At 61.4% G+C, this 17032-nt stretch overlaps 1 protein-coding gene across 1 annotated transcript; it reads right to left on the minus strand.

Annotated features, from left to right (window-relative positions):
* Positions 1-329: 329 nt before the first annotated feature.
* On the minus strand, positions 330-16878 carry LOC148590092 (neuroligin-2-like). The gene is made up of 6 exons (XM_088539488.1): positions 16807-16878; positions 13135-13284; positions 11007-11192; positions 7104-7893; positions 5579-6279; positions 330-496 (listed from the first exon to the last, which is right to left on the minus strand). The coding sequence occupies exons 2-6, from the start codon at positions 13253-13255 to the stop codon at positions 330-332; spliced, it is 1965 nt and encodes a 654-aa protein (XP_088395614.1). The 5' UTR covers positions 13256-13284; positions 16807-16878.
* Positions 16879-17032: the final 154 nt, after the last annotated feature.

The following is a 17032-nucleotide window of genomic DNA, read 5'->3' on the forward strand; positions in this document are numbered from 1 at the left end:
CCAGGGACACACGTGTGACGTCATGGGGACGTGTGTGACGCCGTGACGTCACCGGGGACACGCGTGTGACCCTGTGATGTCACCGGGGACACGCGTGTGACCTCATGGAAACACAAGGGGCGGGTCCATGATGTCATGGAGACACGTGTGACGTCATGGGGCCACGTGTGGCCCCACACCGGCTCCCCCCCACACGCCCCCCTCGCGTGACGTCAAGCCTCGCGGGGCTCCCGTGACGTCATCGCCACGCGCCGCCCCCATGTCCGTGCGAGCCCCACCCCCCCCGATTGACGTCATCTTCCGGCGCCGCTCAAGCCACGCTCGTGACGTCAGCGCCCCCGCCCTTTATTGGGCGACGCCGCGGGGGGGGAGGGGAGGGGCCGGAAGACCCAGTCAGGGGGCGGGGCCGGCGCCGCTGGGGGCGTGGCCGGCACCGAAGGGGGCGGGGCCGATACGGCGGGAGGCGGGGCCAGCGCCGCGGGGGGCGGGGCCGATACTGCGCGGGGCGGAGCCGACAGCGCGGGGGGCGGAGCCGGCGCAACGAGGGGCGGGGCCGGAGCGGGGGGCGGGGCCAGCGCCGCCGGGGGCGGGGCCGGGTCGGTGCCGCGGGACACGGTGCGCGGGGGGCGGGGCCCGGCGGGGGGCGGGGCCGGCGGCTCGTGACGTAGCCGCAGCTCCAGCGCGATGCGGTGGGGGCGGTGCCGGCGGCGCCGGGCGGAAGTGACGGCGGCGGAAGTGGCCGAGGCGGGAAGCGGCGGCGGCGGCGGGAGCGGCTCTGTTGGGGCGGGGCGCTGTCCTGGCTCCGCCCCCCCGGTCCTCCAGGGCCCTCCTCAGTCCTCCAAGGCCCCCCCCATCCTCCAGCCCCTCCCCTCAGTCCTCCAACCCCTCCCCTCAGTCCTCCAGGACCCCTCCGCTCCTCGAAGCCTCCCCCTCACTGCTCCAACGTCCTCCAGCCCCTCCCCTCGGTCCTCCAGCCCCTCCCTTCGGCCCCCAGCCCCGCCCCTCGGCCTCCAGCCTCGCCCCTCGGTCCTCCAGCCCCGCCCCTCGGTCCTCCAGCCCCGCCCCTCGGCCGCGGCCCCGCCCCGCTCACCCCGCCCCCCCCACAGCAGCTCCCGGGCCCAGGACAGGAGCTGTGGAAAGGGGGGGGGGGGAGGGGAGGGGCGGAGTCACTCAATGACCCCGCCCCCATGGACCTCCCTCCATAGCCCCGCCCACCCCATAGCCCCGCCCCCATCCCATGAACCCCCCCTGCCCTACAGACCCCCCCAACCTCCCCCATGGCCCCGCCCACACCCTATAGCCCCTCCCACACCCATAGCCCCGCCCCCACCCATGGCCCCGCCCCCACCCATGACCCCTCCCACACCTCATAGCCCCTCACCCCATGGCCCCGCCCCACTCCATGGCCCTGCCCCCATAGCCCCTCCCACACCTCGTAGCCCCTCCCACACCCCATGGTCCCACCATAGCCCCTCCCCCATCCATAGCCCCACCCACGGCCCCTCCCCCATGGCCCCTCCCACACTTCGTAGCCCCTCCCACTCCCCATGGTCCCACCATAGCCCCCCCACCCATGGCCCCGCCCCCACCCTACATCCCCTCCCCCATGGCCCCTCCCAAGCCTCGTAGCCCCTCCCACACCCCATGGTCCCACCATAGCCCCACCCCCATCCATGGCCCCTCCCACACTCTATAGCCCCCCCCACCCCCATCCACCACCCCTCCCCCCACGCCCCTCCCCCACCCGGTGGCCCCGCCCCTCACACCCGTGGCCCCGCCCCCTCGCCGTGGCCCCGCCCCCACCATGGCGCCCAGGCGCAGCCCGATCTGGACCAGCAGCCCCAGCGCCAGCAGCAGCAGCAGCGCCTCGGGGGGGGCGGGGCACCGGCTGGCCCCGCCCCCCGTGGCCGCCATGGCGGGGCGGGAAAAGTGGGCGGGGTCGCGAGGCTCCGCCCACGGCGCCTTGTGGCGTGGGGGAGAGGGGCGGGGCGTTGCTATGGAGCCCGGGGCGTTGCTATGGGGGGCGGGGCGTTGCTATGGAGCCCGGGGCGTTGCTATGGGGGGCGGGGCGTTGCCATGGGGCCCGACGCGTTGCTACGAGGGGGCGGGGCGTTGCCATGCGCGGCACTCCCCGCCCCCGCCCCGTTGCCCTGGCGACGCTCCGCCCCTTCCTCCGCTCCCCCCCCTCCCGCCCCGGAAGCAGGAAGCGGAAGCGGCGCTCGGTCCGGTCTCTATTTACACCGCGGGGGGGGCGGGGGGGGCGGTCCTTTTTTTTCCCTTTTTTCGGCTCTTTTCGCTTAAAAACGCCCCGGGGCCGCCCCTCCCCCCCCCAACCCCCCCCCCCGAGCGCGGCCGGAAGGGGCGGGGCCTCCCCCCCCCCCCCGCGGCCCCTCTGGGAATAAAAATAGATGCTCTGGGGGCGGGGCCGGGTCGCCATGGCGACGGGACGGGGCGGGGCGGGGCTGCCATGGGGGTGGGCGGGGCCTGTCCCGGAGGGGGGGGCGCGTCGCCATGGTGACGCGGCGGGCGGCGGAGGTTGCCATGGCGACGGGCGGCCATCTTGGCGGCGGCCATCTTGGCCGCGTTTGGCACCGGAGCGGCGGGGGGGGGGGGGGTGGGAAATGGCGGAAATGAGGGAAAAACGGGGAAAAAAGAAGGAAAATGGGGCAAAAAGAGGGAAAATGGGGGGCAAAAAGAGGGAAAATGAGAAAAAGGAGGGAAATACGGAGGAAAACAGGGAAAATGGGGGAAAAAGGGGGAAATGGGAGAAAAGGGGGAAATGTGGGGGAAATGAGGGAAAAATGGGGAAAAGAGGGGAATAAAGAGGGGGAAAACGGGGAAAAAGAGGGGAAAATGGTGAAAATGAGGGAAAATGGGGAACAAAGAAAAAATGAGGGGGAAATGGGGAAAAAAGGAGGAAAAAAGGGGGAATAAAGGGAAAAATGAGGGAAATGGGGGAATACGAGGGGAAATGGGGGAAATGAAGGGGAAATTGGGGAAAAGGGAGAGGAAAAAATGCAGAAAGGACGAGGAAATGGGTAAAAAATGCAGAAATGATGAGGAAATGGGCAAAAATGTTAAAAATGGGAGAAAATGCAAAAAATGCATGAAAATGGTTGAAAATGAAGGTGCATGGGCAAAAAGGAGAGAAAATGGGGGAAAACAAGAGGAAAGAGGGCAAAAGGGAAGGGAAAAGGGATAGAAAGGAGGAAAAGGGGGTCAAGGGAGCGGGAAATGGGCAAAAATGGGGGAAAATAGGGGAAAACGGGTGGAAAGGAGCAAAAAATGGGGGAAAATGGAGAAAAGGAGGGGAAAGGAGTTAAAACAGGAGGGAAAATGGGGAAAAGGAGGGGAAAGGAGTTAAAACAGGAGGGAAAATGGGGAAAAGGAGGGGAAATTGGCAAAGAAATGGGGAAAAAAGGGGAAAATGAGGGAAAAGGGGCAATAAAAGGGGGTGGGAGGGGGGAACCGGCTCCCTCCGCCGCCGCTTGGGGGATTTTTCCCTTTTTTTCCGGGAATTTCGGCCCGGTCCCGACGCCGGGTTGGGATCATGCAATGGGGGGGCCCAGGCGTCCGGGTGGGGGGGGTTCAATGTGTGTCCTTATGGGGGGGGTGTTGGGGGGCCCAGGCGTCCGGGGGGGCTTCCCGATGTCCATGAAGGTCCCGGAGGGGCCCAGGCGTCCGGGAAGGGCCCAGGAGTCCGGGAAGGGGCCCAGGCGTCCGGGAAGGGGCCCAGGCGTCCGGGAAGGGCCCAGGAGTCCGGGAAGGGGCCCAGGAGTCCGGGAAGGGCCCAGGAGTCCGGGAAGGGCCCAGGAGTCCGGGAAGGGGCCCAGGAGTCCGGGAAGGGCCCAGGAGTCCGGGAAGGGCCCAGGAGTCCGGGAAGGGGCCCAGGCGTCCGGGAAGGGCCCAGGCGTCCGGGAAGGGGCCCAGGCGTCCGGGCGCCTTCCTCGTTCTGTGGGTCCGGGGGGGGGGTCCCCCCCAGGCTTCGGGCCAAAAGGGGGGCCCAGGCGTCCGGGGCGACCAACAACAACCGCGAGAGAAAAAAAAAACACCCCAAAAAAAGGGGGGTCCGGGGAGGGGGGGGGGGTCGGGGAGGGCCCAGGCGTCCGGGAGGGCCCCCATGCGGGGAGGGGGGGACACGAAAATGGGGGGCCCAGGCGTCCGGGGGGGGGGCCCCGGCGTCCGGGCCCTATATACACAATGGGGGGGGCATCCGGGCCCTATATCAAAGTGGGGGCCCCGGTGTCCGGGCCCTATAGGGGGGTTCTGGGGGGGTCCCAATGTCCAGGCCCTATAGATGGGATTGGGGCCCTGGCGCCTGGGCCCTATAGGTGGATTTGGGGGGGGGGGGGGTCCCATTGTCCGGGCCCTATAGGCGGGTGGGGGGTCCCTGGTCCCTATAGGAGGGTTGGGGGTCCCCCCCGGTCCCTATAAGTTGGTTGGGGTGGTCCCCTGGTCCCTATAGGTGGATTTGGGGGGGGTCCCATTGTCCAGGCCCTATAGGCGGGTTCAGGGGGGTCCCCATGCCCTATAGGTGCACTGGGGGGCTCCCCGCTCCCTATAGGCGCATTATGGGGGTCCCCACTCCCTATAGGTTGTTGGGGGGGGTCCCCATGCCCTATAGGCACATTGGGAGGGTCCCCTGGTCCCTATAGGTGCATTGGGGGGGTCCCCCCTCCCTATAGGTCCATGGGGGGGTCCCCCCTCCCTATAGGTGCATTGGGGGGGTCCCCCGGTCCCTATAGGTCCGTGGGGGGGGGTCCCCACTCCCTATAGGTCCATTGAGGGGTCCCATTGTCCAGACCCTATAGGTGGGTTCAGGGGGGTCCCCCCTCCCTATAGGCGCATTGGGGGGTCCCCCAGTCCCTATAGGTCCATGGGGGGGTCCCCCCTCCCTATAGGTGGTTGGGGGGGGTCCCTGCTCCCTATAGGTGGGTTCGGGGGGTCCCCCCTCCCTATAGGTGCATTGGGGGGGTCCCCCCTCCCTATAGGCGCATTGGGGGGGTCCCCCAGTCCCTATAGGTCCATGGGGGGGGTTCCCCCTCCCTATAGGTGGGTTCGGGGGATCCCCCCTCCCTATAGGCGCATTGGGGGGTCCCCCAGTCCCTATAGGTCCATGGGGGGGTCCCCCCTCCCTATAGGTGGTTGGGGGGGGTCCCTGCTCCCTATAGGTGGGTTCGGGGGGTCCCCCAGTCCCTATAGGTCCATTGGGGGGTCCCCCCCTCCCTATAGGTCCATGGGGGGGTCCCCCCTCCCTATAGGAGCATTGGGGGGGTCCCATTGTCCAGACCCTATAGGTGGGTTTGGGGGGTCCCCCAGTCCCTATAGGCGCATTGGGGGGGTCCCCCCCTCCCTATAGGCGCATTGGGGGGGTCCCCTGGTCCCTATAGGTCCATGGAGGGGTCCCCACTCCCTATAGGTCCATGGGGGGGTCCCCCCCTCCCTATACCCTCGTGGTGGAGTGGGGGTGGGGCAGCGCGCTGTTGTGCCCCGCCCCCCCCCGCCCCGCCCCCTCCCCCCCCCCGCGAAGGCCCCGAACCCCCCCAGGGCCGGCAGCAGCGCCCCTCCCCCCCCCCACCCCCCCCTCCCCCCCCCAGCAGGGCCAGGTCCTCGGGCGCCCTCCGCAGGGCCAGGGCGTAGTCCGGGGGGGGCCTCCGCGACGACCCCCCCCCCGCGTCACCCGCCCCGGCCGCCTTCAGCCGCAGCGTCACCAGCTCCTCCTCGGCAACACCCGAACCGCCCCCGGTGGTACCCCCGCAACGCGGCCGCCTGGCGCCGCTACCGCCGCCCGGCCGCCTGTCCCGCTTGTAGTACAGCGCGGCGAAGGCCAGGATGTTGAGGAACAGCAGGGAGGCCCCCACGGCCACGGTGACGCTCAGCTCCGTGGAGTAGTCGCGGGTGTCGCCGGGGAAGGGCGCGAAGCGGCGCCGACTGTTGTCACCGTCATCATCATCGTCATCATCGCTCGGAACAGGCGGTCGCATCGAAGGTACCGGGCGCCGCGGGGGGCGCCGCGTGGGTACAGGCGGCGGCCGCGCGGTGTTGGCCACGCCCCCCGCCGGCGGTACCGCGGCGTCGTGCAGGTTGTGCAGGTGCGGGACCAGCTCGAGCCAGAAGGCCACCTTGTTGGCGCGGTAGTTGTCCCGCACGCGCGGCTTGAGGCCGATGTGCAGGTACTGCTTGGCCTTGGCGTCGAAGCGGCTCCACACGACCTCCTCGAAGCGGTTGGGCTTCGTGTGGATGAACTTGGTGTCCTGCGGCACCGGCTGGTTGGGGTCGCTGCGGGGGGACGGGTGTGAGCAGCCCCCGCCCAGCCCTCCGGCCAGCCTTCCATCCATCCATCCGTCTGTCCATCCAACCCTCCATCCATCCATCCATCCGTCCATCCTTCCATCCATCCGTCCATCTGTCCATCCATCCAACCCTCCATCCATCCATCCGTCCATCCTCCAGCCATCCATCTGTCCATCCATCTGTCCATCCATCTGTCCATCCATCCGTCCATCCATCCGTCCATCCATCCGTCCGTCCATCCATCTGTCCATCCATCCATCCATCCGTCCATCCATCCCGTCCATCCATCCGTCCATCTGTCCATCCATCCATCTGTCCATCCCTCCATCCATCCATCCATCCATCCGTCCATCTGTCCATCCATCCATCCATCTGTCCATCCATCTGTCCATCCATCCATCCATCCATCCGTCCATCCATCCCTCCATCCATCTGTCCATCCATCCATCCATCCATCCATCCATCCATTTGTCCATCCATCCATCCATCCTTCCATCCATCCGTCCATCCGTCCATCCATCTGTCCATCCAACCCTCCATCCATCCATCCATGCATCCGTCCATCCTCCATCCATCCATCCATCATCCATCCATCATCCATCCATCCATCCCATGATCCATCCATCCATCCATCCATCCCATGATCCATCCATCCATCCATCATCCATCCATCCATCCATCCATCCATCCATCCATCCATCCCATGATCCATCCATCCAACCATCCATCCATCCCATGATCCATCCATCCATCCAACATCAACCCCACCCCTCCCTCCCCGTCCCCGCGCCCCGGCCCTCCCCGCTCACCCCGTCTTGGCGAAGTTGGTCCAGTAGGTCATGACGACGGCGCTCAACATGACGTCGTTCTTGGAGAAGTTGCACGGGAAGAGGTCGGTGGCGCCCACCATGGGCACCCCGAACACGTAGGGGATCTCGTCGCCGTGCGCCGCGTCCGCCCACTCGGGCCGCGCGTCCGTCTGGCAGTGGTGGTAGAACGTGTAGAAATAGACGGGCGACTGGTACTCGGCGTGGAGCTTGGCCGTGGCCACCGCCGGCGCCACCCATTGGTGGTCGGTGAAGAGCGCCAAGAGCGTCTTGCGCCGCATCTCGCCGTTGTCGCGGTCGGCCCAGTCCGTGTACATGAACTTGATGGTCTCGCGCAGGATGTCCTTGCCCTCGGGGTAGCCGTAGAGGTTGTCCACGAAGTTGGACACGGTGAAGTCGAAGTAGGAGGCCGAGATGCCGTCCTCGCTCTCCAGCGAGTCCTCCACGAACTTGAGGCCCTCGCCCTGGTTGACGCCGATGAGGATGTCGTAGTTGAGGAACTCGCCCTGCTGCATGAGGATCTCGGGGTCGTCGGGCACCACGTCGCCGTCCACCACCGGCCCGAAGGCCACGTGGTAGCGTGCGGGCTGCACGTCCTGGTCCACGAGCGCGCGGAAGGGCTGGCGCCGGAGGCACTCGACGGCGGCGCCGGTGTCGGCCCGTTCGCAGCCCAGCTTGGCCGCCAGCAGCCGCGCGTACTTGAGCGGCTGGTAGTTGACCGACCAGCTGGAGATGGCCGTGCCGCTCTGCGCGATGGCCTTCTGGAAGAGACCTGGGGACGCGGCGGCGCCGGGGCGTCAGCGCGGCGCGCGCGGGGACGCCAAAATGCCAGTAAGTTGGACGCGGGGACGCCAAAATGTCATAAAGTTGGACGTGGGACACCAAGATGTCATGAGGTTGGATGTGGGACACCAAGATGTCATGAGATTGGATGTGGGACACCAAGATGTCATGAGGTTGGACATGGGGACACCAAAATGTCATCAAGTTGGACGTGGGACACCAAGATGTCATGAGGTTGGATGTGGGACACCAAGATGTCATGAGGTTGGACACAGGGACACCAGGATGACGTGAGGTTGGACGTGGGGACACCAAGATGTCATGAGGTTGGACGTGGGAACGCCAAAATGCCATAAAGTTGGACGTGGGGACACCAAAATGTCATCAAGTTGGACGTGGGACACCAAGATGTCATGAGGTTGGATGTGGGACACCAAGATGTCATGAGGTTGGACATGGGGACGCCAAATGCTATGAGGTTGGACATGGGGACACCAAGATGTCATGAGGTTGGATGTGAGGATACCAAGGTGCCATGAGGTTGGACGTGGGGACACTGGGTTGTCATAAAGTTGGACGCGGACACCAAAATGCCGTGAGGTTGGACATGGGGACACCAGGACATCATAAGTTGGATGTGGGGACACCGGGATGCCATAAGGTTGGACATGGGGACACCAAAATGCCATGAGGTTGGACATGGGGACACTGGGATGTCATGAAGTTGGACAGGGGACACCAAGATGCCATGAGGTTGGATGTGGGGACACCAAAACGCCATAAAGTTGGACGTGGGGACACCGGGATGTCATGAGGTTGGACATGGGGACACCAAAATGCCATAAAGTTGGACACAGGGACACTTGGATGCCATGAGGTTGGATGTGGGGACACCGGAATGCCATGAAGTTAGATGTGGGGACACTGGGTTGCCATAAAGTTGGATGTGGGACACCAAGATGCCATGAGGTTGGACGTGGGGACACCAAAATGTCATGAGGTTGGACATGGGGACACTGGGATGTCATGAAGTTGGACAGGGGGACACCAAGATGCCATGCGGTTGGATGTGGGACACCAAGATGTCATGAGGTTGGACGTGGGGACACCAGGATGACGTGAGATTGGACATGGGGACACCAAGATGTCATGAGGTTGGACGTGGGGACGCCAAAATGCCATAAAGTTGGACGTGGGGACACCAAAATGTCATCAAGTTGGACGTGGGACACCAAGATGTCATGAGGTTGGATGTGGGACACCAAGATGTCATGAGGTTGGATGTGGGGACACCAAAATGCCATAAAGTTGGACGTGGGGATGCCAAAATGCCATAAAGTTGGACGTGGGACACCAAGATGTCATAAAGTTGGATGTGGGGACACCAAAATGCCATGAGGTTGGACATGGGGACACCGGGATGACGTGAGGTTGGACACGGGGACACCAGGATGATGTGAGGTTGGACATGGGGACACCAAGATGCCGTGAGGTTGGATGTGGGGACACCAAGATGTCATGAAGTTGGACGTGGGGACACCAAAATGCCATAAAGTTGGACGTGGGGGACACCAAAATGTCATGAGGTTGGACATGGGGACACTGGGATGTCATGAAGTTGGACATGGGGACACCAAGATGCCATGAGGTTGGATGTGAGGACACCAAAATGCCATGAGGTTGGACACAGGGACACCAGGATGACGTGAGGTTGGACATGGGGACACCAAGATGTCATGAGGTTGGACGTGGGGACGCCAAAATGCATAAAGTTGGACGTGGGGACACCAAAATGTCATCAAGTTGGACGTGGGACACCAAGATGTCATGAGGTTGGACATGGGGACACCAAATGCTATGAGGTTGGACATGGGGACACCAAGATGTCATGAGGTTGGATGTGAGGATACCAAGGTGCCATGAGGTTGGACGTGGGGACACTGGGTTGCCATAAAGTTGGACGCGGGACACCAAAATGCCGTGAGGTTGGACATGGGGACACCAGGACATCATAAGTTGGATGTGGGGACACCGGGATGCCATAAGGTTGGACATGGGGACACCAAAATGCCATGAGGTTGGACATGGGGACACTGGGATGTCATGAAGTTGGACAGGGGGACACCAAGATGCCATGAGGTTGGATGTGGGGACACCAAAACGCCATAAAGTTGGACGTGGGGACACCGGGATGTCATGAGGTTGGACATGGGGACACCAAAATGCCATAAAGTTGGACACAGGGACACTTGGATGCCATGAGGTTGGATGTGGGGACACCGGAATGCCATGAAGTTAGATGTGGGGACACTGGGTTGCCATAAAGTTGGATGTGGGACACCAAGATGCCATGAGGTTGGACGTGGGGACACCAAAATGTCATGAGGTTGGACATGGGGACACTGGGATGTCATGAAGTTGGACAGGGGGACACCAAGATGCCATGCGGTTGGATGTGGGGACACCAAAATGCCATAAAGTTGGATGTGGGACACCAAGATGCCATGAGGTTGGACGTGGGGACACCAGGACACCATAAGTTGGACGTGGGGACACCAGGATGCCATGAGGTTGGATGGGGGACATTGGGACACCATAGGAAGGGATGTGGGGACACCAGGACGTCCTTGGGCATCTCTGAAGGGTTTGGCAGGACCTGGTGGGGCTTCCTGGAGGGTCCTAGAGGGTTTGGTGGGTCCCAGGAGGTCCCTGTGGGTCCCAGGAGGTCCCTATGGGTCCCTATGGGTCCTGGGGGTCCCTGTGGGTGTTAGAAGGGTTCCCAGGATGTCCTTAGGGATCTCCGAGGGGTTGGAGGAACCTAATGGAGCTTCCTGGAGGTTCCCGTTGGCTTCCTGGGGGCTTTGGTGGCTCCCAGGACATCCCAGGAGGTCCCTGTGGGTCCCTATGGGTCCCTATGGGTCCCTGTGGGTGTTAGAAGGGTTCCCAGGATGTCCTTAGGGATCTCCAAGGGGTTGGAGGAACCTAATGGAGCTTCCTGGAGGTTCCTCTTGGCTTCCTGGGGGCTTTGGTGGCTCCCAGGACATCCCAGAAGGTCCCTGTGGGTCCCTATGGGTCCCTATGGGTCTGGGGGGCGGGCGGTACCTTCGGAATGGTGGGAGAGGATGAGGAGGCTGACGCAGGCGGCGCCGGCGCCGGAGCCGAAGATCGTGATGCGCTGGGGGTCGCCCCCAAAGTGCCCCACGTTCTCCTGCAGCCAGCGCAGGGCCTGGATCTGGTCCAGGAGGCCATAGTTGCCCTTGGCCGCCTGGTCCCCCGTGCTCAGGAAGCCTGGGGGGGACACGAGTGTCACGGGGGGGGGACACCGGGACACCCCAAGGCGCTTGGGACCCGTTGGGATACGCTGGGACCCATGGGGATGTCCCCACCGCCCTGGGGACACGGCGTGGGGAGCCAATGAGGTGCATCGGGAGCCATCGAAACCCACCAAAATCAGCCAAAACCCAACAAAATCCACCAAATACCACCCCAAACCTTCCAAAATCCACGAACACCCAACAAAACCCAACAAGACTCAACGAAACCCAACGAAATCCAACCAAAACCTACCCAAGACCCAACGAAATCCGCCAAAACGCAGCAAACGCCACCAAATACCACCCCAAACCTTCCAAAATCCACAAACACCCAACAAAACCCAACAAGACTCAACGAAACCCAACGAAATTCAACCAAAACCTACCCAAGACCCAACAAAACACCCCAAAACCCGTCAAAACTCAACAAGACTCAACAAAGCCTAACAAAATCTGCCCAAACCCATCAAACTCCACCCAAAACCTTCCAAAATCCACCCAAACCTGAGAAGGCCCAACAAAACCTTCCAAAATCCAACGAAACACCCCAAAACTCACCCAAGACCCACCTCAAACCCGTGAAAACTCATCAAATCCCAGCAAAATCCAAGAAGACTCAACAAAACCCAACAAAAACTGCCCAAACCCACCCAAATTCCATCAAAACCTACTCAAGAGCCACCAAAGCACCCTAAAACCCACCGCAAACCCTCCAAGACTTAACAAAGACCAACAAAATGCACCAAAACTCATCAACGCCCACCCAAAACCTTTCAAAATTCACCCAAAGCCAAGAAGACCCAACAGAACCCAACAAAACACAACCAGACCCACCCTAAACCCACCAAACCCCAACAAGACTCAACAAAATCCAACAAAATCCACCCAAACTCCATCAAAACCCACCCCAAACCCACCAAGACTCAATAAGCCCCCCAAAACTGATCAAAATGCTCCCAAACCCAACAAGACTCAACAAAACCCAACAGAACCCACCCAAACCCATTTAAACCCACCCAAGACCCATCAAAACACCCTGAAACCCAACAAAACCTGTCAAAACCCACCCAAACCCATCAAAACCCCCCAAACCCAACAAAAGCCGCCCCCAAACCCACCAAGACTCAACAACCCCCCAAAACTGATCAACCCCCCCAACCCAACAAGAGTCAACAAAACCCACCGAAACCCACCCAAGACCCATCAAAACCCACCCAAGACCCATCAAAACCCAGCCAAGACCCATCAAAACCCCCTGAAACCCAACAAAACCCAACAAAATGCATCCAAACCCACCAAAACACCCTGAAACCCAACAAAAGCCACCCCCAAACCCTCCAATACTCAACAACCCCCCAAGATTGATCAAAACCCCCCCAAACCCAACAAGACTCAACAAAACCCACCCAAACCCATCAAAACCCACCCAAGACCCATCAAAACCCACCCAAGACCCATCGAAACTTCCCAAAACCCTCCGAAACCCATCCCCAAACCCGCCAAGACTCAACAACCCTCCCAAAACCGATCAAAATGCCCCCAAATTGCCTCAAACCCAACAAGACCCATCCAAACCCATCCAAACCCATCCAAACCCACCCAAGACCCATCAAACCCCCCCAAAACCCAACAAAACCCAACAAAACTCAACGAAATCCATCCAAACCCATCCAAACCCCCCGAAACCCAACAAAATCCGCCCCCAACCCCTCCAAGACTCAACAACCCTCCCAAAACCGATCAAAATGCCCCCAAATTGCCTCAAACCCAACAAAACCCAACAAAACCCAACAAAACTCAACAAAATCCATCCAAACCCCCCAAAACCCAACAAAATCTGCCCCCAACCCCTCCAAGACTCAACAACTCCCCAAATCCATGGAAATGGCCCCGACGCGGCTGCCGCGCGGCCGCACCGAGGACGCCCAGGCGGTAGTTGATGGTGACGACGATGACGTTGCCGTAGGCGGCCAGGACGCTGCCGTCGAACATGTTCCCGGTGCCCTCCATGTAGGAGCCTCCGTGCAGGAAGAGCATCACCGGCTTCTTGCCGCTGTCCCGGATGTCTGCGGGACACGGTGACACCGTCACCGGGGTCACCCGTTGGGTCACCCTGGGGACACCCCATGGGCCACCATTGCCTTGGGGCACCATCGTCATGGGGACACTGGGAATGTCCCTATTGACCTGGGGACACCCCATGGGGCACCATCCCCATGGGCCACCTTGGGACACCGTCACCCTGGGGACACTGGGAATGTCCCTGTCACCCTGGGGACACCCCATGGGCCACCACTGCCTTGGGACACCATCACCCTGGGGACACCGGGAATGTCCCTATCGACCTGGGGACACCCCATGGGCCACCATCCCCATGGGCCACCTTAGGACAGTGTCACCATGGGGACACTGGGAATGTCCCTGTCACCCTGGGGACACCCCATGGGCCACCATCCCCATGGGCCACCATCCCCATGGGCCACCTTGGGACACCGTCACCCTGGGGACACTGGGAATGTCCCTGTCACCCTCAGGACCCTCCTGTCACTTTGGGGACCCCAGGGACGTCCCTGTCACCCTGGGGGCACCTGGGGACATCGCGGTCACCGTGGGGGGACCCCCCATTCCAGAGACCCCCCCCCAAGCAATGGGGACACCCTGGGGACATCCCGATGACGTCACCTTGGGGACACCCCCCCGTCACCCCATCTGGGCACCCTGATGACGTCACCTTGGGGACACCCCCCCATCACCCCCCCCACCTTGGTCACCCTGATGACGTCACCTTGGGGACCCCCCCCCATTCCGGAGACACCCCCCAAAAAACGGGGACACCCCGAGGACTCCCCGATGACGTCACCTTGGGGACACTCCCCCATCACCCCCCCCACCTCGGTCACCCTGATGACGTCACCTTGGGGACCCCCCCATTCCGGAGACCGCCCCCAAACAACGGGGACACCCTGGGGACACCCTGATGACGTCACCCTGGGGACACCCCCCTGCCACCCCCCCGGTCACCCTGATGACCTCACATTGGGGATCCCCCCCATTCCAGAGACCCCCCCCCCCCGTCTCCAAACAACGGGGACACCCCGGGGACACCCCGATGACGTCACCTTGGGAACCCCCCCCCGCTCACCCTGATGACGTCACCTTGGGGACAACCCCCTGTCACCCCCTCCGGTCACCCTGATGACGTCACCTTGGGGACCCCCCCATTCCGGAGACCCCCCCCCAAACAACGGGGACACCCTGGGGACACCCCGATGACGTCACCCTGGGGACACCCCCCTGCTACCCCCCCGGTCACCTTGATGACGTCACATTGGGGATCCCCCCCATTCCAGAGACCCCCCCCCCCCGTCACCAAACAACGGGGACACCCCGGGGACACCCCGATGACGTCACCTTGGGGACACCCCCCTGCCACCCCCCCGGTCACCCTGATGACGTCACATTGGGGATCCCCCCCATTCCAGAGACCCCCCCCCCGTCACCAAACAATGGGGACACCCCGGGGACACCCCGATGACGTCACCTTGGGGACACCCCCCCCACCCTGATGACGTCACCCCCCCATCATCCCGATGACGTCACCCCAGGGGACCTCCCCCCCCCCCCCCCCCGCCAGGGGACAGGCCCTGGGGTCAGGGGTCACGATGGGGGGGGGGGGGACCCCTCCCCATCCCGTTGCCATGGCGACCCCCCCCAGCATCTTTTTTTTTCCCCCGTTTCTAGGTCACCGCCGTTGCCATGGCAACCGGGGCCTCGTTAATTCCGGCCCGGCGAGAGCCTTAATGAGCCGCACGGGGCCTTAATTAGCGGGGGGGGGGGGGAGAGGAAAGGGGAGACGGGGGGGGGCAACGGGGGGATGGGGGGGCCCCGGCGTCCGGGAAAAACCCCGTTTTCCCCCCAAAAAAACACCCAAAAAGGCCCTGGAGGGCCCAAAAGGGGCTGGAAAATAATAAAAGGGGGCCGAAATAGCCCAAAATGGGGTAAAATTTCCCAAACGGGGGCAAAACTCCCCAAATGGGGCCGAAATCCCCCAAAATGGGGGTAAAATCCCCGAGTGGGGTGAAAATCCCCCAAATGGGGGGTGAAATCTCCCGAATGGAGGCAGAAAACCCCAAATGGGGGCAAATTTCACCAAATGGGGCTGAAATGCCCCAAAACGGGGGGCAAACACCCCAAAAGGGGGCCGGGGCCCCCAAAATGCAGCCAAAAGCCCCGATATGGGGGTGAAAACCTTCAAAATGGGGCCGAAAGACCCCAAAATGGGACAGAAATACCAAAAATGGGGTCAAATCCCCCCAAAATGCAGCCAAAAGACCCCCAAAATGGGGCAAAAACACAAAAGAAGGGGGGCTAAACCCCCTGAAATGGGGTCAAAACACCCCAGTTTGGAGTCAAAACTCCACCAATATGGGACAAAACACCTGAAAGGGGGATTAAAAATAACTAATTGAGGCCGGGACCCCCAAAATGGGGTGAAACCACCCAGAATGGGGCCCCAAATCCCCTAAAAGGGCCCCAAATCCCCTAAAGGGACCAAAACCCCCCAAAAGGGGCTGGGACCCCCCAGCTGGGTCAAAAAGAAGCCAAAAAAGGCCCAAAACTCCCCAAATGCAGCCAGATGGGGCCAAAAACCCCCCAAATAGGGTCAAACCCCCCCAAATAGGGTCAAAACCCCCCAAATGGGGTGAAACTCATCCAAAAGCGTCAAAACCCTTCAAATGGGGTGAAACTTCCCCAAAAAGGGGCTGGAAAACCCCAAGAAACCCCTAAATGGGGCCAAATCCCTCAAAAGGGGCTGAATTCCCCCCCAGATTGGGCCAAAAACCCCTAAAAAGGCTGAAAATCCCCCCAAAACAAGACCCCCCCCCCAAAGAAAGGCCAGAAGTGGCTAAAAGGGGTTGAAATTCCCCAAATGGCTCTGAAACCCCCCAAAATGGGGCTGAAACCACCAAAGGGCTGAAATCCTCTTAAAGGGGGCCGGAAACCCCCCAAATGGGGTGAAATCCCCCCCAAATGGGGTTAAAAACCCTAAAAGGGTTGAAACTCCCCAAATGGGGTGAAATCCCCCCAAACGGGGGTTAAAAACCGCTAAAAGGATCAAACTGCCCAAATGGGGTGAAATGCTCTCAAATGGGGTTAAAAACCCCCAAAAGGCTTGAAACTCCCCAAAAGGGGTCAAATTCCCCCAAATGGGGTTAAAAACCCCCAAAAGGGTCGAAAACTCCCCAAATGGGGTCAAATCCCCCCAAATGGGGTTAAAAACCCCCAAAAGGGTCGAAACTCCCCAAAAGGGGTCAAATCCCCCCAATTGGGGTTAAAAACCCCCAAAAGGGTGGAAACTCCCCAAAGGGGGTTAAATCCCCCCAAAAAGGGCTGAAAACCCACGAAAAAATGGCTAGGGAAGCCCAATGGGGTGAAAAGTCCCTAAATGGGGTGAAATCCACCCAAAATGAAGGGGTTTTTTGGGGGGCCCTGAAAGAAAGCAAGAAATGGGGGGAGGGCAATGGGGGGACAGGGGACATGGGGGGGACACGGGGGGGACACGGGGGGACCCCATGCACCGAAACTACCTGCGTCCGGGGGGGCCGCTCCGTCCTCCCTGCCTCCGCGCCAGCCAACCTGGACCCGGGAGAAGAAGGGGTGAGGGGAGATCGGGGCAAAAGGGGCGAAAAAAGGGCAAAAAAAAGAACCAAAACCGCAAAAAAAAGAGCGAAAAAAATGGAGGAAAAAACAAAGAAGAAAACGCAGAAAAAAAGAGAAAAAAATGGCAAAGAAAAGAAGAAACCACACACGAAA

Source organism: Tinamus guttatus, unplaced genomic scaffold (assembly GCF_059628265.1).
Source record: "Tinamus guttatus ecotype Peru unplaced genomic scaffold, ASM5962826v1 Tinamus_guttatus_pri_ptg001750l, whole genome shotgun sequence".
Taxonomy (NCBI): domain Eukaryota; kingdom Metazoa; phylum Chordata; class Aves; order Tinamiformes; family Tinamidae; genus Tinamus; species Tinamus guttatus.